The sequence below is a fragment of the Suncus etruscus genome, chromosome 6, assembly GCF_024139225.1.
Source record: "Suncus etruscus isolate mSunEtr1 chromosome 6, mSunEtr1.pri.cur, whole genome shotgun sequence".
Classification (NCBI taxonomy): Eukaryota; Metazoa; Chordata; class Mammalia; order Eulipotyphla; family Soricidae; genus Suncus; species Suncus etruscus.
In genome coordinates this window covers 109,343,930-109,369,318 of record NC_064853.1, presented here as the reverse complement: position 1 = coordinate 109,369,318, position 25,389 = coordinate 109,343,930, and the positions used below count along the sequence as shown (strand labels likewise).

The following is a 25,389-nucleotide window of genomic DNA, read 5'->3' as shown; positions in this document are numbered from 1 at the left end:
ACATTCTGATATAGGCTTATTGTCATTTCTAATGAAAAATATTTTAAAGTCAATGAAAATAGTTAAAGAGCCCAGGATTTTGTTTTAATAAGATTCCCTTAAAAAAAAAAAAAAAGATTCCCTAAAACCTCATTGTCCCTTACAAATTGATTGTATATTTTTTAGCATTTATTGGCTGTAAATTTTGTTATTGGCAAATATTAATTTACTATTCTCCTTAATCACGATCAAGCTTTTAAATTTATTTCACGTAGTTTTTTTTAGTCATTTGCCTTCTTGTCTATGTACTCCTAGAGGAATCTCTTAGATATCCATGGCATAGTCCAGTAAGTGCCCATTCCCTCTTTTTAATTTGTTAAGTTGATAGTCATCTCTGTTTAAAAAATGTTAACATGGGCCCTCATTGTCCCCTGTGTAGTGAGTTCATGTTCTCACTGAGTTAATCTGCATTTTTTATTTTTCACACTACTTCACCTCCACTCAGACCAGCCCCGGTCAAGGAGGGCAAGGGAATTGGGGCCTGAATACTCAAGGTCTGGTAGACTCCAAAGTGATGGAAAAACTGTGAAACACAAAAAGGAGAAATCAAAACATCCTCTTGAGAACTTGGACAAGCTGGAGGAGTGCTGCACATCTGAAAAACCTCCGTCATGCGCTAGAGGGGGGAGAATTCAAGATGACCCTCAAATGAATACTGAGCAGCATGAAAGGAAACAACCCGATCTTGAGAGGCCACGGAGACCACCACTTCCCAGGATCCACGGTGAGGTGTTTTTGAGTACTGAGTGTGATGACTGCGAATCCAGCAGTGGACTTCGAGTCTTGAATTGGGAGAAACGGTCCAGACACCAAGATCGTCTTTCACCCAAGGCCTCACAGAACGTAGGGCTTCATTGCAAAGACATTATGTTTGGGAGAAACCACGGGCAAGGTGGGCACAGAGAAAGGAAACACAAGCCTCGGACTCCTCCCTTTTCAGAGGGTGAGAAATTGCTTCAACTTCCAGACACAGGTAATAAAGGACAGGCTTGTTGGAAGAACTAGTATCTTATGTACCTACAAATGACATATCTTTAATAAGTATCTTAAACACCTTGTTCTTTCTCACTAGCTTGTGCTCATAGCTTGGTGATTAGTACTGATACAAAATATTACAAAAGGCATCTAATTTTTTCTCATTTGTAGAAAGAAGGGAAATACTTGGATCTTTCCTCATCTATCTTCTAAGAGAACATACTGATTATTTAAAAGATTGTTCCAGCTCCAGATAAGAGTGGTATGCTAGTCACAGATACCATTCTTCATTTGTCTATACTCTACACCCTTAGAATTTTTCATATGAATCAAAACTTCTGAAGTATTGGTTTCAATTCAGCAAGCTCAGAAGATCTTATGACATTGCCCTATAGAGTTTACTTAACTAGAAAACAGAAAAAGCTAGAAGCACTAGTTTTTCTTCCTCATCTTTCTTGTGAGATGTTACATAGACAAACTTTAAGAAAGTGCTGTACAAATAGTGGGCATCTGTCTATTTTTCAGATCTGCAGTTTTGGGGGTCTTGTATATATATTATATACAAGTATATATAAGTATATATATACAGGTATATATAAATACAAGTATATATATAATATATAGTGCAGCCTTTTACTTTGGGCTTGTACTAGAGATGGAAAGTGATTATTACATTCTTAGAAGGTTTGAAAAATATTATCTTAATTTAATTCCCATGTGTTTTTTTTTTTTTTTTTTTTTTACTAACTCACATTTGACTCTAATTGGTGTTGTTAAGTTCTAAGTAATTATTAATACTTGCATAGAAGTGAGATGAATGAGTCTAGGACTTAAACCCTAAATTTCTGGCATCTCTTTGACTTAATTCTATAGCCATTATTCTTGCCTGGAAACTTAAGTAATCTTTTTCTTTGTGACTGAACCATTAAAAATAGGCTTAGCACTGTTCTCTCTGGTATTTTAAATAGACCATATTCTTTTTAGGGGGTTTATTTTACTCTTATTAAAGTGTTACAGTAATGGAAGAGTTATGGGAAAAGGAGACATCTGCTCTTAAGTTCTTTACTTTTGCTACCCTGCCAGCCTCTCCTCCTGGTCTGGAAACTGTTAGCTAGGTTGTTGACTTAGGTTGATTCAGCTGGTTCTTCCTGTTATGTTGTCTTATATTAAGGGTGTAGTCATTTAAAAATATCAGCTCAATAAGACATTTGAGAAACTTGAACCAAACATTCTTGTCTCTGATTCAGAGTCAGTTTTAATTAATCTAGCCCCTAAATTGATAGCTGTAAAATAGTTGTAGATGAGATACACTTTGAACAGAGGACCACTGAAGAACACAGGAAGTAAGTAGACTTGATAAGTGAAGTATTTAGTTTTTCAGCAATATACTGGAATTATAAAGGTTTGTGGAAGGAACAGTGACTACACTGACTTCCGCATTTCTGATTCTGAGTCTGACATCAGGGGTGTCTTCTGAGTGAATACTAACCTTTTAGTGATTCCTGAGAATAACTTAGGAAGTTTGAAACTGCTATGAGTAATCAGTGATTCATGGACTCAATTGTTGTGTTTTTAAACAAATGATGTGATATGTTTTGCCAGTATAGTATGGTGTTTAAAAATATGAGATATCAAAATAGTTATAATATAGCTGCCAATATCTCATTTTGTATTCAATTTTACAACATTTATCTTCCTACTCTCCTCTATCCTTTGAAATAAGTCAGAAGATGATGTAGAATATAATTACTGTTGCTGATATCACTGTTTTTGTTGTTTTTATCTGTATTGAGATAATACTGGTTTATAATAGTATAAATGATTGTGATTTAAAGATACAATGAAAATATCACAACCACCACCAAAATGCTGATATTCCTCTTTCATAGTCCATGAGAACTTTTCAACTTATTTCTTTATACCCTTGATAATAGTCAACATTTAAGCAGTCTTCGTTTCTCTATTTTGTCTCTGTGTATGTTCCTTCCAAGTGGTACACAGTGAGGCTGAGAGCCCCTCCCCAAACTTCTCTGCCAGTTGGCTCTGGCAGGATCAAAATATAGAGTATTCTCAGGCCCTGAGGTACTAGGATTACCTGGAGCACTTTGGGTATTCTGAGGCCTCCAAAGCCACATCCAGCAGTACTCAAGAGACCATCAGTGCTGAGAATTGAACCAGAATTGACCACATGCAAGTCAGGTGCCTTAATTCCTCAACCTATCTTTCCTCCTTTTCTCCCCTTCCACATCTTTTTTTTTTTTAGCACATATGAACATTACCATATTGTATTATCTTTCTCCTGATTAGCTTAGCTTAGTCCCTTTCCACTTTTCAACACATGTTGTAACAAAAGGTCAATTTTTTTTGAGAGCTGAGTTCTAATTCCTATCTGAATATATACCAACTTTTTTATATCCACTCATTTGTCTTTGGGCTTTTGGATTGTTTCCAGGTCTTGACTTGTGAAGCATGGGCATGCACATAAGCATGCATTTGTCTTTTCTATTAGTTCTTTTGTATTCTTGGGTATATAACTTGGGTCGAGTTTACTTCTGCCATTTGGTAGATACTTTCATTAGCATATTTGTGACATCTCCATACTGTTTTTCATAGATGAGCCAATTTTTATTCCTACCAAATCTGAGATTCTTTTTCTCTAAGCACAAGCATTTGTAATTTGTTAGGTGTGAGATCTCACAGTAGTTTTAAATTGTAGTTCCTTGGTAATCCTTGATAATAAACATTTTTTTCATGTGCCTGTTGATCTTTTCAAGTGTCTGTTCAGTTCTTTTTCCCTACTCTTTACACTGTTATTGTTGAGTGCAGTTGAGTGCACGAGTATTTTATATATATTGAACATTTGGTCAACTTTATGATGAATATTTTCTCCCATTCAATGGGATGAATATTTTCTCCCATTCAATAGAATGCATTTTTCTTTTAGCATTGGTTTTCACTGTGTAGACATTTATCTTTTTTTTTTTTGGCATAATCCCATATATATTTTTTTTAATTTTTATTTTTAATTATGAGAACAAGGGTGCAAAGTAAGAGGACAAGGTAAAGTTACAGTGGAAGGACAATCACCCATAACATAATTCTCAGAAGTCCCCTTGCTGATATATTAACTTTGAAATTTCAGCCAAAGAACATTAAGATAAATAAGACAGAATCCATGTACAATTACTTTGTCCCTCAAGTCCCCAGATTGTAACACATTATAATATTTCTTAACAGTACACAAGGCAATCTAAAGCCATAAAACTTATGTAACTCCTTAAACATTACAGGCATAGTATTTTCTTACATTTCCATATACATGCATATTAGCTTAAGTTAACCTCAAATTTTAAGTGAGTTCTTTTTAAGGATTAGAGTCAAAGGAGCACAGTAAGAATGGTGTTAGAGTGGCAATTGTTGTTTGCATAGGCCCACCAAAATATGAGGGACATGGAAAGAAATAACCTTGGCCTAAGTACAAAGAGACCAGACCCCTGAAGTTTCCTGGCACAAGACCAAGTCTAGGATCCAAGCAAGCTAGATCGTCCAATCCAATACATTGTCTGTAGTGCCAACACACTTTTATTTTTCACACAGTCTCTGTTGTTGGTATCATGTTTCTGTATTAAAGATCCTGGAATCTGCATATCTTACATTGAAGTCAGGACGTGGAGCATCCTCTCCTTTCACCTCACAATCAAAGGGCAATGCAGGGAGCCCTGTCCTGTAAGCAGGTCGTTGTTGTTGTTAAGTCTTCTCAGTGTTAAGGGAAGTCTCTTTTGAGCAGGTCGAAGTCTGAGCAGTGTAGGTCTTCCGTGGTAGAGGATTGCTTCCAGGTGATGTTATAGACCAGCCTGGATGTTTCGTGGATGGCTTTTCTGGTTCAGGGGAGAATGGAATATGCCCTTTCTTCTGAGGTCTGTGCCAGGTCGTTATGTCAATGTTCAGGGTGTAAGGTCCCTTTGCACTACAAGGTTTGTGTGTTCCAATCTCTATTAGATAGGATTTTATTTGTATTTATACTATTTTCCCATTTTAATGTGCCTATGCAAATAAGAAGCAGTGCCACATGGTGTTATTGGCACATATGGGGGCCATAAGAACAATTACAATGATTCCATTGACATGATTCAATCATAAGCATTAAACTGGGGGACTCTTCCACCAAAATTCCTTGTTAAACAGCTCAAAAAGAGAAGATAAAAAGTGGTTAGAATCATCACTGTATAAGACAACATTTAGTAAGAATTATAGCTGTCAGAGAAAAAACACAAAATATTCTAAAGAAATATGTGTCCATTTTATGTATCTTGAAACAGTTTGGGGTTGTCACACACAATGCACAGCTTTGGACTGTGATTACGATTCTACACTACTGAAGTTAAAAAGAGTAAACTAGGTTAGTGATGTTTGAGAAGGGGTTAGAGAGTTAAAGAGTAAAAAAGAGCTTTGTAGGGGTGTGGGAAAGGGGAGAATACAAAATAAACATTCTGTATACGGAAAACATAACATAAGAATAAGGAATATTCTGAATACATGAAATACATGAAGTACGCGCGGGGGCGTAAGCCCCCCCGAGGTTCTGTAGTTTTTGGATGCCTAGGGAGGAATTTCTCACCCCTCCCCCCAGGGCCCGATTAACCAGGCGTGGCCCTGAAGACCCGCCTGGTGTGGGGGGAATCATGCTCTCCTGGACAAAGTGGTCAGCCCAGGGTCCTATGGCTAGCTGTCCTGCCCAGAGCCCCCATCATACCAGTCAAAAGCCCACGAAATCCTGGCATGTGGAGTGTTCTGGGCCCAGCCGAGCCTCTGTAGTTTTTGGCTGCCTAGGGAGGAATTTCTCACCCCCTCCCCCAATCCCATATATTTTAATTTTTGTTTTCCTTGCTAGTGGAGTCCAGTTTCTGAAGATACCAGTCAGTGAAATAACTACATGGAATGTTTTGTTTTTGTTTGGGGTCATGCCCAGAAATAATCAGGGGTTATTCCTGGCTCTGTGCTCAGGAATGACTCCTGCTGCTGCTTGGGGAACTAAATAGGATTTGCAAGGCAAGTTCCTTACCTGTTGTACCTCTTTTCCCATGCATTGGAAAGATTTCTTCAAAATACTTTATTGATTTGGGTCTAATATAACTTTCTTTTATCCATTTGAAGTCAGTTTGTTAAATGGAAAGAGATACTGGTCCAGTTTCATTCTTCCATCAAAGCACATTTCTTAGCATTATTAGCCTAAGCCAATGTTCTATTTAACAGGAAAATAAAGAGCTAATTTTAAGTCATTTGCTGTATTGTGACAGTAAAATTTGGAAATGTCAGAGTGCCTCAGAAAAAATGGAAAACAATAACATAAAGGTATTTTCAGAATAGTATTTTATAGCCACTTGAAATGGAGAGAAAACTATAAGGTTGGTTGACTGTGAAGGTCATAGAACTGTATTATCATTGAATATAACTTCCTCTTGAACTATTAAATTATCACAGTTTATTTTCTGCAAATTAACATCCAACTACTGAGAGCCATAAAATATCTGTACCTTTTGCTGTGATATTTATCAAGTGTCAAAATACATAACATCAAATGATATTTTTTGCCTTTGTCCTTGCATGGGATTTATTTTATTTTTTATTATAATACCGTGCTTTACCAATTTGTTCATCATACAGTCATTTCAGGCTTTAAATGTTCAAATACTAATCCCACCACCTGTGTGACTCTCATATTTGATAAATTTATTTTGAATACATGTACTTATGAGAATTTCATCTTATTTTATCCAAATTTATTTAAGATTTGTTTCATTGGTAAGTTGATCGAGGAACATGTGTTCAAACTAGATAATGATGAACATAATGAGAAGAATGAGCCAGAATTTAAACCATGGACATGGGATTGATGAAAGTAGGACTCTTGTCAGCTTTTGAAAGTGAGATTCCATATTATTATTAGGATACCTTATAAGAAATTTTCTGTTTCCTTCTGCAATGTATCGAATGTTTTGAAACATGTTAAATATATTTTCTGTAAAGATAACTTTACCCTAAATAATCAGATGTTGCTTCTTACATTTGTAGAGAACTTTTTTCCCTCTGATGCAGAACCCACTACATAAGAGTAGGCACTCCTAACAGTTTAGAAATAAAGAATTCCAAACATGGAATACTATGGATGTTTGCTGCATATGATATTTTCAGGTCTCAATGATATATCTATTCCAAATAAACCTTATGCTCTAACTAAGACTTGAATTCTGCCTTGAATTATAAGAAGTTCTCATTTTAACTATAAAGGGATCACAGCCATAACAACCCATCCTACTACAGAACACTGTTCATTTGACTATTTTCTTGAATGTCTCCCAAATGCTTTTAGTAGAACCTCAAACACATGTTTTTTGTTAAAATTCTATAGTATAGACTAGATGCATAATAGTGAAAACCTTTAGAGTCTTGAAGTTTAACACATCTGTGATCAGAGAGATAGTACAGAGTTTTTTAAGTACTTCCTTGAACATGGCCAACTCCCTGATGGAAAACTTCCTGGATTAAACCCTGACCTGGGTATGTCTCAAAGTACCTGTCTCTGTCTCTGTTGCTCTCTTTCTGTCTCTGTTCTCTCTCTCTCTCTCTCTCTCTCTCTCTCTCTCTCTCTCTCTCTCTCTCTCTCTCTCTCTCTCCCTCCCTCCCTCCTTCCCTCTCCCCCTCTCCCTCCTTCCCTCTCCCCCTCTCCCTCCTAACACTCCCCCCCCACACACATATACACACACACTTCTAGCATATTGCACTCTCAGTTTTTTTGTTTGATTGGTTACATTTTGATCTACACCCAGTGGTGCTCAGGGTTTACTCCTGGCAGGCTCAGGGCACCATATGGTATGCCAGGGATTGAACCTAGGTCAGCTGCACACAAAGCAAATGCCCTACCCACTGTGCTGTCACTCTGGAGCCACTGTCATTTCTTTTGCTGATGGCAGAACTGAAGGAACCAGGCATCAGTGATCTTTACTGAAATTCTTAACAAGGTTTTAGACTGCTTATAGAAATAATATATATGTATATGTATAAGTATAATATGTTCTTGTTCCATTACAAGTTTTCCCATCTAATTTACTTTTTCTGAAATCTTAATTTCTACTTATAAGTAAACTGTTTGAAAGATTAATTTCGGAAGGTTCATATTCCATTTTAGTATGGTGAGTTTAAAAATATGTTATTGAAACCATTGTGATTTACAAAGTTTTTTTTTTTTCGGGCCACACCCGTTTGATGCTCAGGGGTTACTCCTGGCTAAGCGCTCAGAAATTGCCCCTGGCTTGGGGGGACCATATGGGACACCGGGGGATTGAACCGTGGTCCTTCCTTGGCTAGGGCTCACAAGGCAGGCACCTTACCTCTAGCGCCACCTCGTCGGCCCCGATTTACAAAGTTCTTCATAGTTGTGTGTCAGACATAAAATGTATCAGGGACAATCCCACCACCAGTGTTGACCTTCCTCCTCCAATGTTCCCGGAGTGCAACTTATGCCAGCTCCTCTAGCAGTTTAAATTTTAAATTTTGATTTTTAAAGTCTCATGATATTATTGCTGTTGACTTTGGCTTGGATATTTAGTTTTGTCCTTTTATTAACATCACCAAATGCTATTGAGACCCTTTGGTCCCTGACCCCCATTAGTTCATATTTGTGTTTCTCCTCTACCACTCAATGTCTTTCCTTCTTGCTATACTCTGGGTCCAAGAGGGTTTGAGACAACTCCTATTTAAACCATTGCTCATTCTCATATAGTTATGTTTAAATACAGGTATAAGTAATGTTATTTTGTATTTATCTTTCTTCTCTCACTTCATTTAGCATAATATCTTCTATTTCCATCCATGTTGCAGCACATTGCATGATTGTACCATTCCCTACAATTGTGTAGTATTTCATTATGTATGTATCACATCTTCAGTCGTCTGTTGTTAGATATCTAGGTTGATTCCAATTCTTAACTATTATACTGAATGCTGCAATGAATAGTGGTGTGTACACATCCTTTTGGATAAATGTTTTTCCATCTGGGATAGATAGCCAAAAGTGGGATTGCTGGGTCAAATGGCAGGTCAATTCTTAGTTTACTGAGAACCCTCCAGTGTGGTACATTCTTGAGAGTGCATTCCATTACAGTGTTTCTACTCTTAAATATCATTTCAAAATCAGAGTTAAAACCAACACAAAACACTAAAAGACTTGTTAATTATAAAGATGATTTTAAGTAGAAAATGAATTAGGTATTCTGGATAATAGACTGAAGCTTAGATATTAGGTGTTCCTTATCATCTGTGAGAAAGACTGATAAGCTTGTGACAGAGGGTTTTACCATTAAAATAGACTTGAAGATCTGTAACAGTAGGCTTCACAGTTTTTTCTCCTGGAGAAGTCCCTTTTTTCTCTTGAGCACATCTTCTCTCCTCAATTCTCTAAATTTCTTTCAATGAAAGTATTTTTTATAGACAAAAAAATGGCTTCATGAGGTAATTGTTTTTTCTTAATTTTTCTAGAATTGAACAAGTATCTTTTTGTAAAAATAAGTGAATCATGAATATGAGGCATTTTGATTAAAAGTGTGTGGTTAATTTGACAGGTAAAATTCATTCAGATGATTATTCCAATACAAACTTCAAATAATAGTTAAGAATAAAACAAATAGAATTACTGAAGGCCAGATCTTATTCATCATATTTAAGTTGGAATCTCTGGTATTCAGAGCATTTCTTTTTATCTTATTTTAAGCACCCTAAAGGATTATAATGTATAGCTGTAGTTGAACAACTGGTTTTCAAGAAATAGGGAGTTAGGAAAATATATCTTTATTTTTTTTTCTTTCCAGTAGACTACTGAAAGAAACTTTAAATGGCAGTGTTGTTCATTGTATCAAAAAAATTGAGGGGGCCTGGATCAATTACACAGTGGGTAGAGCATTTGCCTTGCAAGGTTACTGACCTAAGTTTGATCCCCAGCATCCTATATGGTTCCCTGAGCCTACCAGGAGGGTTTTCTAAGCACAGAGCTAAGTGTAACCCCTGAGCAGTGCCTCTCCCTCTCAAATCTTTATCTTTTTTTTTTTTTTTTTGGTTTTGGGGCCACACCCGACGTTGCTCAGGGATTACTCCTGGCTGCTCAGAATCAGCTCCTGGCAGGCACGGGGGACCATCGGGGACACTGGGATTTGAACCAACCACCTTTGGTCCTGGATCTACTGCTTGCAAGGCAAACGCCGCTGTGCTATCTCTCCGGGCCCCCAAATCTTTATCTTGTGTATTCATATTGTTGAGTACTTGTGATTTATAAAAATCCAAAAAAGGAAGCACCATTTTGAAATAGCTATGGATACTATTTAATTAAAAGTTACATATGGAATAATATTCTGCTTGCAAAATTTTAGTATGAAAAACCAAAATCGCTCCATGTTTCTTTCTCTTCAAAGAAATAGATGTGCTTATTTATGTTGTATCTTCCTTTCTATTTAGCAACAATTATTAAACTGATTAAGGTATAAAACAGGTAAGTTGTTGACCCTTAGCATAGAATAGAAGGGCTCCAGTTGACTATAGATTCTGTCACCTACTCCAGCTAATTACTTCTCTCTGAATTAAGGTCTCTAAGGCCTGTGCTAATAGAAAGAATCAGTTCTTTTCCTCCAGCTTTGAAAGCTTAGCCTCTTTAGAACTCTAAATCTGTAACTTTTCTCTAAATTCTTTTTATATCAGTGACTACATCTTTTTTCTTTTTTTCCCCCCACTTCCTACTTTGCCTCAGTTAACAGTTCCTTGCACGATTTTCTGCAGTTGAAGAAACTATGTGAGAGGGGAGTTTCTACCAGGCAAGTTTGGTTGGGTAACATGTTTAAATGTGTAGATTATTTATATTACAAATTATATTACCAAAAAAAAAAATTTGTTCCACCCTGAACTGAGTTTTGAATGGAGGCAATATTATTGGTGTTCAATACAAGAGAAAGGTTCCTCTATCTTGGATTTTTTTTTTTTCAGTTTTTAGAAAACAACCCAGTTGCTTTATTACACTGAGGATTGTTGTTATTTTTAAGGAGTGAAGCCAAGAGTGATGAAAGATGCAGTCTATACTTCATCCCGTTTGGACCATAGAGAACAAGAATGGTATGATGCCGAAATTGCCAGAAAACTGCAAGAAGAAGAAATTTTGGTGAGGAAATTTTATTGCAAAAAATCCAGGTGAATCAGGAGGTTTGTGTGAATTGAATCATTCTTGAGATGTTGTAGTAGACATACATTATAGTCCTCTGTCACCTGGGAAATTGATGAATTTGTGTGTGAGTAAAAATTAAGACAACAAGAATAGAGTCCAGGTTTATATGTTTTATATGAATAAACATTTGAAACAAGGTTTAGTATACCTATCCATTACTGCATTGTTAGTTCTCTAAGAACTTGCTAAATAGGCTTTGCTCTAATTGATAGTATATAAAAATATGCCAACTCTTAATTCATAGTCAAGCTCAGGAATGTTATAAACCTTTCAAATGTCAGTTCAATTTTTTGTCAGGTTATTTTAAATGCACACTGAATTTCAATGATAAGATTCATCTTACTTTTGTATTTTCTTTATCTTAGGCTACCCAGGTAGACATGAGAGCTGCTCAAGTAGCTCAGGATGAGGTAAGTTCATATTTGTTGATGAAGCTTTTTAGCCAGTTCTTTGAACTAGCCCAGTAATTTTTTGCCAGTGGGTCTGTAAAATGATCTTGACTGAATTTCGTTTAGGAAATTGCTAGACTTCTAATGGCTGAAGAAAAGAAAGCTTATAAGAAAGCTAAAGAGCGAGAAAAATCATCTTTGGACAAAAGAAAGCATGACAATGATTGGAAGGTAGAGTCTAAATTATTTCTTTTTAATTTCAAATTAGAAAGTCATGATTTAGTTAATATTTAGCATTACTTTCTGTTAGACGGATTCCTCCCTTGTTTTTCTGGTTCTCTCATAGTTTTAGTGCTGATTGTAAGGAAAAGGGATACAGTATTATTCTATTGTTTCCTATTCCTAAGTGACTGTTTCTAGTTTCAAAGCAGATATAGGGTAATTTTCAGGTTAATTATATTTATGTTGCTCTTTGATACTCTTGGTAATTTAGGTTTATTTTTTTCCCTAACTATTGTATATTATTCTAGTTTCTAAATGTTTGTGCTACACAGATTAAGCCACAAATAACCAAGGAGTTGTGCACAGTCTTTATTCAACTCTGCAGGAATAATTTTTTATGAATAACATTTGGAAGGTAAAGAAGAGTAAACCAAATTTTTAAAAAGTACCAGAGATTCTATGGTTTTTGGTTTATCATTATCTTGATATGAAAAGCATCATATCTAAGTAGATGTTCTTAAGCTTAGGAACAGAAAGACAGTCTGCAGACTGTGGGGATACATTTTGTTGTTTCTACTGTGCAGCTATTATATACATGTGGGTGGGTGGTCGGACACATCTCTGTTGAAACATGATTTGGTGCTTTTGACTATACTGATAGCTTCCAGCATACTTTTGTGAGCGTAATCTTTTAAAATTGGCCATAGTTTTCAATATTATAAATTTCGTAGATGAATATATCTTACCTAAACAATTTGACATTATTTACTTTCTAATGCAATCTTTTTCTTAGTTGTTTCTGTATGTATCTGATCTTTTTCTTTCCATTTTTTTAGCCAAAAATAACTAAGTCTACACACTCAAAGTCTAAAGAGAGTGATGAACCACACCGTTCTAAGAATGACAGACCAGCACGGTAAGATGACAACTGGAAATCAGAGGGAGGGGCTTGACTTGGTGACGAATGCAGAGATATTGGTGCCCAAAAAGAGTATCTGTTTATTGAAGAGGGAGATCTCAGACTTATGTGATTGTTCTAGTCTTCCAAGGTTATTCTCAAGCGTCCCTCCCCACCCTCAGCCTTCTAATTTGACTTGAAAAGTTAATACAGAAAATCGGAGTTTTATAAAAACTGACACTTAGAAGGGAGGCTATGCTTTTTTGTTATGAACTGTTTGTGTCTGTCACTGAGGGAGATTCTGCACTGAGCGGGCATGAAATTATTCACTCCCCGAAGAAAAATCTCAAGTTTATTTTTCATTGATTTTTATGATCACTTCTGTATGTATATGACATTGGCTCACATTCGTACTCATTTATTCATGAGTCTCAACATTCTGGGCAGATCATTCATTAAAGACTGTTCTAAGTGTCCCTGGATCAAATACTTCTGGCATTGGTATTAATACTTCCAGAATTCTTCCAAGGAAGCTACCTCAAACTGAAATAGCAAGAAATACTAAATAGCAGAAGACATAGTATCTCTGTAATAAATTCAAAACCTTAAGTTATTAAAATATTAAATGTGGACCCTGAATATTTATATCATTATTCTTTATATTTAGATATAGGTTTTATTACGCAGAAAAATGCATGGTGTTATTGCTACCCACACTTAAGCTGCTGGCCTTGTTTCCTTGAAGTGGGCATATTTAGTGTCTTAAAATGTCATTTTCTATTTTTAAATTTAGGGTCTTTCAGGAGCTAATTATATCAGGTCTTAAAACCCCTGTGGCAGCAGTAGTATAGCTTGTCTAATTGTATGAAATTGATTCTTTTCATAGCTTTTATTTAGTTAAGCACATGCCAGAATTTTTTAAAGCAAATTTTAGAACCTCAGTTCAGATTTATTTATGTTCTGTAGTGTCCAAGTAAAATAAGAAATGGGCAGTATGTTCTTAGTGTACTGTAATATAATTTATTATGCTGCTTTAATCAAATAAATTCAGATCATCTTTAGGTTATTTTTGCAATCTTCACAGTTTTGGGCTGCTTGGAACACATACTTTGACAAGCAGTCCTATGTGATAGAACAGTGTGTAGACTTGCAATTAAAAACATTAACCTAAGGGCCGGAGAGATAATACAGTGAGTATGGCACACTTCCCTTGCACAAAGCTAATTCATTTAGATTCTTGGCACCCCATGTTTCCTGAGCAGCTCCAAGAGCAATTGCTAAGTGGAGAATGAGGAGTAAATCCTGAGCACTGCTGAATGTGACTCAGAACAGACAAAACTAATGTTGAAAGAAGTTTCTGAAATGTAATAAGTACTGTTAAAATATTTTATAAGATAATAGTTATTTGTAAAAATATTTGCCATATTGAAGGATCAGCCAAATTGTATATGCAAAGCCTTTGATTCCATCCTCACCAATACAGTTCTTCATGTTTTAAGTGTCCCCTTATTACAGGACCTAGTAAGCACTGAACATTGCTGGGTGTGGTCCCACCAATTTTATTAGGATGAATGAATCAGCAAATGATTGTGTGTTAAAAAGGACTATGATAGGGGCTGGAGAGATAGCATGGAGGTAAGGCATTTGCCTTGCATGCAGACGGTCGGTAGTTCGAATCCTGGCATCCCATAGGGTCCCCTGAGCCTGCCAAGAGCGATTTCTGAGCATAGAGCCAGGAATGACCCCTGAGTGCTGCCAGGTGTGACCCAAAAACCAAATCCCCCCGCCCCCCCCCCAAAAAAAAGGCTATGATAAATGAACAAAACGTGACTCATGATTACTAGACTTTTTCAACTTGAGAGGAATACTTGTTTTTAAATGCCTTTACCGAAAGATTATAGAATTAAAAAAAAGAATTTTTGAAACCTATTATTTTCTAATTTTTGATGTGTAGAATATTTGCTATGGTGAAAAAATATAGTTAGCCTTTTGTTCAGGACTGGAAAACAGGAAACGTACTAGGACTTCTTGCTCTTTCAGTGAAATAGAAGAACAGTTGTCAATCTGAATAAAGTGTAGCTCTTTGTAAAGTTCAAGTCAAGTTCAGATTTTCTCACTATAGGATTTTTATGCTGGTAATTTTGTTATTTTATTTTAATTTTTTACTTACAAAAGTGTTTTATATGAAACCCTATCAGTAACTATATTGTAAACCACAATGCAAAGTTTATTGAAAAAACAAAAACAAAAAACATCTCACACAAAGGCAAACAGGAGGAGGCAAACAGGGTCCAGGTAAGGAGAAATTGATGGAGGGAAGAGGACACTAGTGAAGGGATTGGTGTTGAAATATGATATGCCTGAAATTCAATCATGAATGACTTTGTGATTTCACAGTGACTACAATATTTTTGTTTTGGTTTTATTCTGTTTTTGGGCTACACTCAGAGAAATTCAGGTTACTCCTTGTAGGTTCAGAAACCATATGAGATGCTGGGGATCCTTTGTGGTCGACCATGTGCAAGGCAATAGTTTTAAAAATATTGGTTAGATCCTACAGTATTCCTGTAAGTGTATTTATGTTCATTTACTCATTCACTAGATACTTATTGAGCACATGCGAATTTTCATTATACTAGGAAAAGTGACAGTTAAGAAAAGTTTTTTGCTCTTGTGAAGGTTGTAAAATAAGCAAATAATTACATATAAAATGACTAAAATTGCTTTAAATGCCACGAATGAAAGATTCATAGTATTTTAAAAACCTGAGACAGTGAAGAAGAAGCTTTCTTAAAGAAATGACCTTTGAATAAATTGTGAAAGGTGTTTGGTTATATCATTAACCAAAAGATGAAAATCATTGACAAGAACAGTCAGAAACAGGCCATACATACATTAGAACTAAAACAAACTTAGTAGAAATTTTCTAGATTTGAATAGAATATGCTTAAATTTTATTTATTTAATTCATTCATTATATGTTTTTTGTTTGTTTGTTATTTGGGCCACACCTGGCAGTGCTCAGAGGTTACTTTTGGCTCTACACTCAGGAATTACTCCTGGTGAGCTCAGGAAACCACATGGATGTTATGCCTGGAATGGAATCTGAGTCGACTGCATGCAAGGCAAATGTCCTACTCGTTATGCTATTGTTCTGGCCCCAGAATATGTTTAATTTTTAAGTAGCCATCTAATTAATTTCATAAGACCTCTTGTGTTAGATTTTTTTCTTCTGTAAACCAAACTTATAGTTACCATGCAGACTTATCAAAATTTGATAGAGATCAGCTATATAGAGTACATAACATATATACTATATTATGCATTGTATAATATTAATATATTATCATTATATTAACATGTGTGATTATATTATGTAATATAATCATACTATATTATAATATATTTTATATTGTATGTGTTATATATAATATATAACAACACATGTGTATATTATACATATGTATGTATATGCATAATATGTGTACACATATTATTTATAATATGTCTATCTTATCTAGACCCCGAGTCTTGGGTCACATTAAGACATTTTAAAATACTTGTATTTATCTGTTGATAATAGTTCCCAAAGACCTGAGGGTAATCAGGCTAGGCACATTGGGAAGCAGGAAGGCCATGCCATTTCCAGGTACCGGAGTGGGATCAGGCTAGGTACCTGGAGAAGCAGGCAGGCTGCACCATTGCCAAGTACCAGATTGGGACCAGGCTAGGCGCCTGGGGAAGCAGACAGACTGCGCCATTGCCAGGTACTGGATTGGGACCAGGCTAGGCACCTGGGGAAGCAGACAGACTGCGCCATTGCCAGGTACTGGAGGGGGATCAGGCTCAGTGCATGGGGAAGCTGGTGGCTCATGCCTTTTGCAGGTACCGGCACGGGGGGTGGGGGGGTGCGGGGACTTGCAGGTCAGACACCATACTCACACTTGGGGACTGAACCTTCTCACAGATATCAGGAGGGAGGAGGACTGAGGGTGGGGCCAATTCTAAGCGACTCCTGTCATCACCCCTGCCCAGGTCGCACTCTACAGTAGGGACTCTGCCATACACCTCAGGTGACAAAGGCTGAGAATAAGGGCAGACCACACAGAATCACCATATGCAAAGAAATATGGGGAAACTAAGGAAGACACAAACAGCCAAGGATATGTAGAGAAATCCTAACAAGTTTCCAAATCCACCAAAACACACAGGCCCAATAGATGAGGATATAAAAGTGGCATTAGAAATCAAGGATTCACTTGCCAGCAAGTTCAGGAAATCCATAGATGAACAAGTCAAACAACTCAAAGATGAACTCCTATAGCAGATGAAAGAATTCATACAAATAGAATTAAAGGAAATAAAAAAAGTCTTAGTGAGCCATAATAGCAGAATTACTCAATTGGAGAATCAAATAGAAAAACTTGAAGCAAAACTACAAACTAAAAATGACAAAGCAATAAATAAGGAAATAAGAGGTAAAGCATTGGAAGAAAATGTTAGATATTTAATACCATATTTGCCGGCGTGTAAGACGACCCTTCAACCCATGAAAAACTTCCTAAAAGTCAGGAGTCATATTATATGCTGGTAAACGGCATGCTTAAACTTGTTCCAGCTTCAGGGACGAGTGATCCACACCCGTCTTACTTTTAAGAAGTAACTTACTTTTAGGACTTTTAGGAAGTTTTTCATGGGTTGAAGGGTTGTCTTATACACCGGCAAATACGGTAAATAAAGACAAAAGAAATACTCTATGGATAGTAGGAATACCAGAAGGAGAGGAAATAGGGAAAGGGTAGAGCATATAGTGAGGAAAATAATAGAAAACTTTACCACCCTCTAGAAAGACCAGTCTCATTAATGAACATAGATGCAAAAATCCTCAACAAAATCTTAGCACACAGAATCCAACAATACATCAAAAAGATTATACACTATGATCAAGTGGTTTCATCCCAGGGATGCAAGGTTTGTTCAACATATGCAAATCAATCAAGATCATACATCACATTAACAAGAAGAAAGACAAAACTACATGGTCATATCAATCGACGCAGAGAAGGCATTTGACAAAATCCAATACCCATTCATGCTGCAAACACTAGGCAAAATAAGGTTGGAAGGAACCTTCCTCAAGATAGTTACAGCTATCTATAAAAAGCCTGCAGCCAACATTATCCTTAATGGTGAAAAACTGAAAGCATTTCCACTAAGGTCAGGAACTAGGCAAGGCTGCCACATTCTCCACTCTTATTCAACATAGTTTTAGAAGTTCTAGCAATAGCTATCATACAGGAGATGGAAATTCAAAGAATCCAGATAATGAAAGAGGAAGTCAAACTATCTCTTTTTGAAGATGATATGATATACTAGGAAACCCTACAGAGTCCATAGGAAAACTCCTAGAAACAATAAGCCAATACAGCAAAGTGGCTGGATACAAAACTAATACACAAAAGACAATAGCATTTCTCTATACAAATAATGAAGTAGAGGAGAAAGACATTAAGGAGTCAATCCCATTTAAAATAGTATCAAGTACCTAAGAATCAATCTGACAAGAGAATTGAAAGACCTATACCATGAAAACTTCAAAACGCTTCAGAAAGAAATTGAGGAGGACCTAAATACATGGAGGAACATCCCCTGCTCATGGGTAGGAAGAATCAACATAATCAAAATGAATATCTTACCCAAATTACTATATATATATATATATATATATATATATATATACATATATATTCAACACAATTTCTATTCAAATTCAGACTTCATTCTTTAAAGAATTAGAACAATCAATTATAAAGTTCATCTGGTACAATAAAAGATCTAGGTTAGCCAAATCCATACTGAAAAACAAGAAACTGGATGGCATTTCTCTACCTCACCTGAAGCTTTATTATCATGCCATAGTCATGAAAACAGAATGGTACTGGAACAAAGAGTATCAGACCAGTGGGTTAGAACAGAATATCTAGAGATATACCCACAAATATATGTTCAACTAATATTTGATGAAGGATCCAAGAACCTTAGGAACCAAGACAGTCTCTTCAACAAATGGTGTTGGAACAACTGGATAACCACTTGTAAGAAACTAAAGATTGATCCATATCTCACATCCTACATAAAAATCAACTCAAAATGGAATAAAGACCTTGAAATCAGACCAAATCGTAAAGTTTATTGAGGAAAAAAATAGGAAGAACACTTCAAGATTTATACCTCAAAAAAGTCTTTGATGATGGATTCCCAATAGCAAGAGTAATAGCATCATACCTAAATACATGGGAATACATCAAACTAAAGAGTTTATGGCAAGAGAAACTGGCTAAAACCAGAAGACAGCTAACAGAATGGGAAAATTTTTTACACTTAACACATCAGATAAAGCACTGAAAGCACTCAGAAAGATGAGCTCCACAAAACCTAATAAAGCCATAGAAAAATGGTGCATAGAAATGAATATACATTTTTCCCAGGAAGCCCCAACGATGGCCATGAGACATGAAAACGTGTTCAGCATCACTCATCGTTAGGGAAATCCAAATCAAGACAACAATGAAGTACCACCTTACACCAGTGAGAATGGCACATATCAAAAATAATGGGACTGATCTTTGTTGGCGGGAAGTGGTAAGAAAGGAACTTCATCCACTGCTGGTGGGAATGTTGCCTGGTCCAACCCTATGGAAAACAGTATATAGGGTGCTTAGTAATCTCAGAATTGAGCTGCCATATGACCTAGCAATCGCACTGCTGGGTATCTATCCCCAAGACGGAGAATATTCATCCCAAAATATGTATGCATTCCACTATTTATTGCAGCTCTTAGCACAATAGCCAAGATTTGGAACCAACCTATATGCCTATCAACAGATGATCCAATCATGAAGATGTGGTATTTATATACAATGGAATACTACATATCAGTTAGAAACGATGGATTTTATAATCATGAATTTTGCAGCAACATGGATGAACCTTGAAAATATTATGTTAAACAAAGTAAGCCAAAGGAAGGATAAATTCAGAATGATAGCACTTCTTTGAGGTATTTAGTATATATACCGCATTTACATATAGCAACTCATGAACAAATACAAGGGTCAAAAGGGTAGAAACTTCAAGCACCGTAGGTGCCAGCTTACAATGAGAAGTGCTCAAATGAAATGGAAGGGTACAGCACAAAGATTCGAATGCCCATTATAACCTAAAGAAAACAGCAACGATGGAAACAAGAGCTCAGAGTGAACAGGTATGCAATTAACCTCTAACTATAATGGGCTATAATAATGTCCGACCTAATGCATTTATCCTTACAATCAGGTGCAGAATAGGATTGGAAACCTGGGACTCACGCTACAGTGATAAATAACAATATGTTTTAATGTCTTAATTTACCAAGTATGAAAACCCTTCACCTTCTTGCTCCACAGTGGGCCTTGGAAACAGGGTGGGCACCCTAATTTTAAATCTAGGCGTTCATTCACACTAGATACCATATACATACAGTGCTCATTATGACAATGCCTCAATAAAATACTCTAATTTACTCACTTTTGTTTATGTCTTCTATTAGAACCCAAAGCATATGATCATTCAGACCACTGGAACACTCAGTGGTGCACCACAGACTTATATTAGAGGTCCCACTCATCGAATACGTTTTGGCAAATCACTACTTTTTTTTCCTTTTTTTTAAATCACGTTTTTTTTTTCACTTTTTTCTCTTTCATTCATTTTCCCTCTACCTCTTTTACCTTTTATTCTTCTATGTTAAATAAATTCAACTCAATTCAATCTATGTTAAATAAAGTCCTCACTATCAGTTGCTCCTTAGGAAAAGTACCTCTATACTTAAGATGCAGCGGACGATACTACTTAGGGTAGCCACACCTTATGGTTCTCACTACCAGATTGCTTAGTACTCTAGACACGAAAACTGTGCCTATTCTAAAAAGCTCCAGCCATTATATATCCCTGGAACCTTTATCTAGCAATGACCACCAACATCAGTGAGGAAGAGCCTTGAAAGTGGAAAACCCTCCAACACTTGATGCACCGGCCTTACCTTTTTTCAACTTAATTTTACAGTATTAACCTATTCTGTTCTTTTCTCTTTTGTTTTCTCCTTTTTCTCCTAATTCGTATCTTAATCAATGATATATCTTTTCTTAACCCAATTTTTCTTAAAATCTCGGACCCAGCGTATGAGGGGTAGGCCTCCAGCAACAGCCTAAGAATAGAACTCTAATTTCTTCCTATATGTGGGCATGAGCTTGACATTGGACTCCTGTCTGATTGCCAAACCTAAAATGTAAACACGCCATCCCTAAAGTGTATATAGCCCCTCCTATATATTATCCCTCCTCCCCCCGTCAGAAATTCCCCTATCCTCTCACCCCCCAACACTGACCCATTATTCTTCCTTATTTAACCCTCTCTATTCTCAGTTCTCAAATCATTAGGTACCAGAACCAACCTTCTGATCCAATAAACTACCACCTAGCTCCCCAACCGAAAGAACAACCCCTCAGTCTCACATCTCATGCCTCAGCAAGAAACTACAACCAACACTCCTGCTGATTCATCCCTTAGGCCCTTCTTCTCACCCTTCTAATCGTGAATTGTTGCATCCTATGATTCAGCCCCAGAAGATCCCCAGTCCAAGGACACTACCTGATTTCTTATGTCTGCAAATCATTTCTCAAACTCAACAAGACACAATGTGTGATGAAGTGTGCCCTGGATTATACCCCCTGCAAGAATATCTCAAAAGACTTAATGGGGAAGCCTATATTTCTTTTATATGTTTAATGTCTATATAATAATACCCCCTAGTCTGTTTATATCCAAATATAAGTTTCTCTCTTAAACAGCATTTTTTCTTTAGCTCCTTTTTAAAATTTATTTTTATTTAGCTCTTCTATTTTATATATATTGTTGTTTTTTTTTTCTGCTTGATACAAAAACCTACAAGAAAAAGTCTTTGCCTGGGATAAAAGCTCAGGTCAAAACCAGGGCACAAAGAATGTATAGACTATCATTCTTACCTCCAATTCTACCAGCAACATAATTTGCCACCATCTCCTTTTGCATAGGCACTCTAAATAAGGGGAAATCTTATACACAGAAACATACTCATGTCTACTAGGGATAAGGACCCATACATTCCATAATTCAGGGAAACCTCCCACCCTGAGCATGTGTCATGTGGACCCAACTTACTCTCCATGTGGTTGGACAGAGACCATCCAACCCAGAACCCCAGACCCCAGATGTGGAACTAACACAGGTTCCAGCACCTGCACCAGGAACCAAATTCCTCTCTGGGAAATTCCTAATACCGCTCTGGCACCAACTCACAACGTTTGGATAAGACACCCTGACACGAGGAATTGGCAACAACTTGATCTAAGAGAGGGTTGCCCTATCTCATCACCAACAAGTCTGATGTAAGCAGGAGACATGACATACTTTGGTCTATGCAAAAACCAAAATCGCTATCTACAGAAGACTGACCTTGACAAACATTGACTGGGTAGAACCTATTGAGGGTCCAATTAGAAAGATCCTAGATGAGGTTTTGGCCTACAATTTGTACAAAAAAACAAGATCTCTAGTTCCAGAGGTTTGACTTCAACAATTGCAACTGAGCAGAATTTCTGGAACTATACTGAAAGACTATCCTAGGCTCTGTTATAGGATCTGAGCAAAAACCAAGATCACTAATGTTAGAAGACTGATTACAGCAACAGGGATGGAACAGAACTTCTAGAACCTTAAAAAAAATAAAATAAATAAAAACCTCTCTCCTAGCCTTCATCCTATGATTTACGCAAATAATATCTCTAGCTACAGAGATGTGATAGCATCATCCACAACTGAGTGGAAAGTTCTATGGTATCATAAAAAGAACTCCCAATGTGAAAATGAGCGTGTATGAAGAAACCCTGTATCTCTTAGGCCAAAGGAATTCCAGTTCTAATTTCCCCAATATTTACTGTGCCTATGCAAAAAAATGAATTAATAAAGGAGGAGGAGGAGGGAGATGAGGAGGAGGAGGAAAAAACTTAGTGGAAATAAAAAATATTTAGTGGAAATAAAAAATGATCAGACTTGAACACCAAACCCATAGTCAATGACAACAGAATCGATACCCAATTTACAACAAGGTGTACAAGTGGGGAACAGTTATAGTAGCACTATGGGGGTAAGGAGCAAGATATGGGATGCATGCTGGGATCAGGGTGGAGAGAGGACAACACTAGGGATAGTGGGAATGCCCCTCATTGTCACTATGTGCCTTAATTATTTCTGTGAAACAATTGTAATCCACTTTGACCACAATAAAAATTAAAAGAAATAGTGCCCAGAGTACTAAATTTGCCATATATTTTTAAACTTTAAAATATATATGACTTTTGTATTTATAATCATATAACAGTTTTGAATGTTTATATATCTGACAGCTCTTAACTTTATTCAGTGCTTTATTGAACAACTTGAGTTCATGTTTTAGAAAAAATAACAAATATTTTGATTTTTATAATTGTCAAATGTTTTTGAAAGTCATTTTAATTAATTTTATAATTTTAGAGTAGTCAAAATTCCCCGTTGTTAAAACTTTTCAATCTCTTGGTATGAAAAGTTGCATACATCTAAATGCTTGTCTTTTCCTTAGCTCTGCTCTGCCACCTAGTGGATAAAGGAATATTGATTAATTTTGTATACACTGACAAAAGTTCCCTTGGACCCTTCCTCCCTCAGTTGTTTCATTCTCTTACTACTGTTTTATTTATAAATTAACCCTAATTTATTTTTCTAGTGTGATATTCAGTTTAAATGATCAGGAACTAAAATAAGACTTTTAAAATACACTGGCTTTGCCTTTTTGCCCAAAATAGTTTTATCACATTTTCCATGGAGAAAAGGAATTGAGTCACCACTAACAAGAATTTACCTTAACTCTGATTTTCCTTCAGGCCACCACCACCTACTGTGACAGATGCTGAGGATTTGGATTGCACCCATTTTGCAAACCAGCATAGTTCTTCCCGTCATTTCTCAAAGTCAGAGTCCTCTCATAAAGGTAAGGAGAAATATATATGGTCAAGTTTAGGATTGTTTCAAATAACCCTTACTCTATGATTGAAAAGTCCAATGCTATCTTATACATCACTGAGGAAAAGACAAGTTACATTTTAACGAGTCTTCATTTGTGAAAGTAGTCATAATAGTCTTCATTTGTTAAAAATGTTTCAAACTTAAAATTACTAAAGTCCAGGTGAGATGTTTATTTGCATTTCTTGCAGTGGTAGTCCATGGCTCCCATCAATTTCCTAAAGGGCAGATTTTTAGAATTCAGAATGGATTCTGCCTCCCTTTATGACTACAGGGTTATTAGTTTGATTTGAAGTAACACAGCTATAAAATAATTATGCAAAAGAAAACTAGGGCAGAGGAAATGTGGAAAGAATATAAGTAAGTTGAACTAAATCTTTAAAAGGAAGAGGGGCCAGAGAGATTGTAAGTGCTTGCCTTGTATGTGCTTTGGCAACATCTAACTCTTCCTCTTATTTTTCCCCCTTAACTTTTTACTTAATTACTTATTCTGAGGGCTTAGGGATCACATTAGAAAACTTAGGGTAGTCGGGGCTTTCTCCTGACTCTGTGCTTAGGGGTCACTAATAGAAAGGTTTGGGATATCAGGGATCAAGCCTGAGTCATCTGCAAGGCAAGTACTTGCTTCTACATATGTACTTTTAATTTTAAAATAATATATTTAAGCACCATGATTACAAACATGTTTGTTGTTGGTTTTAAGTCATGAAAAGAATACGCGTATGTACTTTTTTTAATGATGTTCTTTCTTCCTCCCTTGTTCAGGTTTCCATTATAAATAAGAACCAGGAATCTGCCTTGAAAACGGACTCACTGTAGCCAATATTAATGGAGGATACAGAATGCATTTCATGCCTAATTTTTCTCCTATGTTTGTATTCCTGAGATTTATCCTCAAGTGTTTCTCTGACCATAAACAGTTTTAGCTTATTTAAGATGTTTTGGTTATTCACAATCACTTGGGCAGTCTAAGAAAATCTAGTTTCTGAATATTGGCCAACTCTCCACAGTGTATGCTTCCTGGGATACAGTACCTAAGAATTTTGTAAAATATCATATGCAGTAGCTGTGAAGTATTAGTAGCTAGGGCCTAGGTTTTAATTAGCTATTAAAATTTTTGGAGACAATGATTAAAGTAGAACATTATTGGATGTAATAAGAATAAAAGGATATATAAGAAATAGCTTCTGTGGTGCATTAGTGTATGATGTATCGAAAGGCCTTTTACTTTTTTTTATTCTGAAAAAGAAAGCAACCATAAACTGTTAAACAGCACATATGGAACAGTTGTAAAAAAGATTTTGATTTTGAATACCAGGGAGGTGGGGAAGATGTGTAAGAGTTTCATATAATATTGCCCTTCTCAAAGAACTGGCCTAGAAGCTATCCTCATTTTTTTGCTATTGTTTTTCTTAAGCCTCTGCTCATTATCTTTATTATTATTTATTGACAGAATTTATTTCTGTGACTTT

The 25,389-nt window shown here is 36.2% G+C and overlaps 1 protein-coding gene across 2 annotated transcripts in view; it reads left to right on the top strand.

The window, feature by feature from the left end:
• CCDC50 (coiled-coil domain containing 50) overlaps positions 1–25,098 on the top strand; it is a 68,531-nt gene extending 43,433 nt beyond the window's left edge. Inside the window, exons 6-12 of one of the 2 annotated variants that reach the window (XM_049775982.1) lie at positions 485–1,012; positions 11,097–11,212; positions 11,641–11,685; positions 11,791–11,895; positions 12,723–12,802; positions 23,779–23,885; positions 24,683–25,098. In XM_049775982.1, coding sequence (XP_049631939.1) covers positions 485–1,012; positions 11,097–11,212; positions 11,641–11,685; positions 11,791–11,895; positions 12,723–12,802; positions 23,779–23,885; positions 24,683–24,699 — 998 coding nt within the window. In that variant the 3' untranslated portion in view covers positions 24,700–25,098. The remainder of the gene's footprint in view (positions 1–484; positions 1,013–11,096; positions 11,213–11,640; positions 11,686–11,790; positions 11,896–12,722; positions 12,803–23,778; positions 23,886–24,682) is intronic. The other variant, XM_049775983.1, reaches the window with a different exon arrangement.
• The last annotated feature ends 291 nt before the right edge of the window (positions 25,099–25,389 follow it).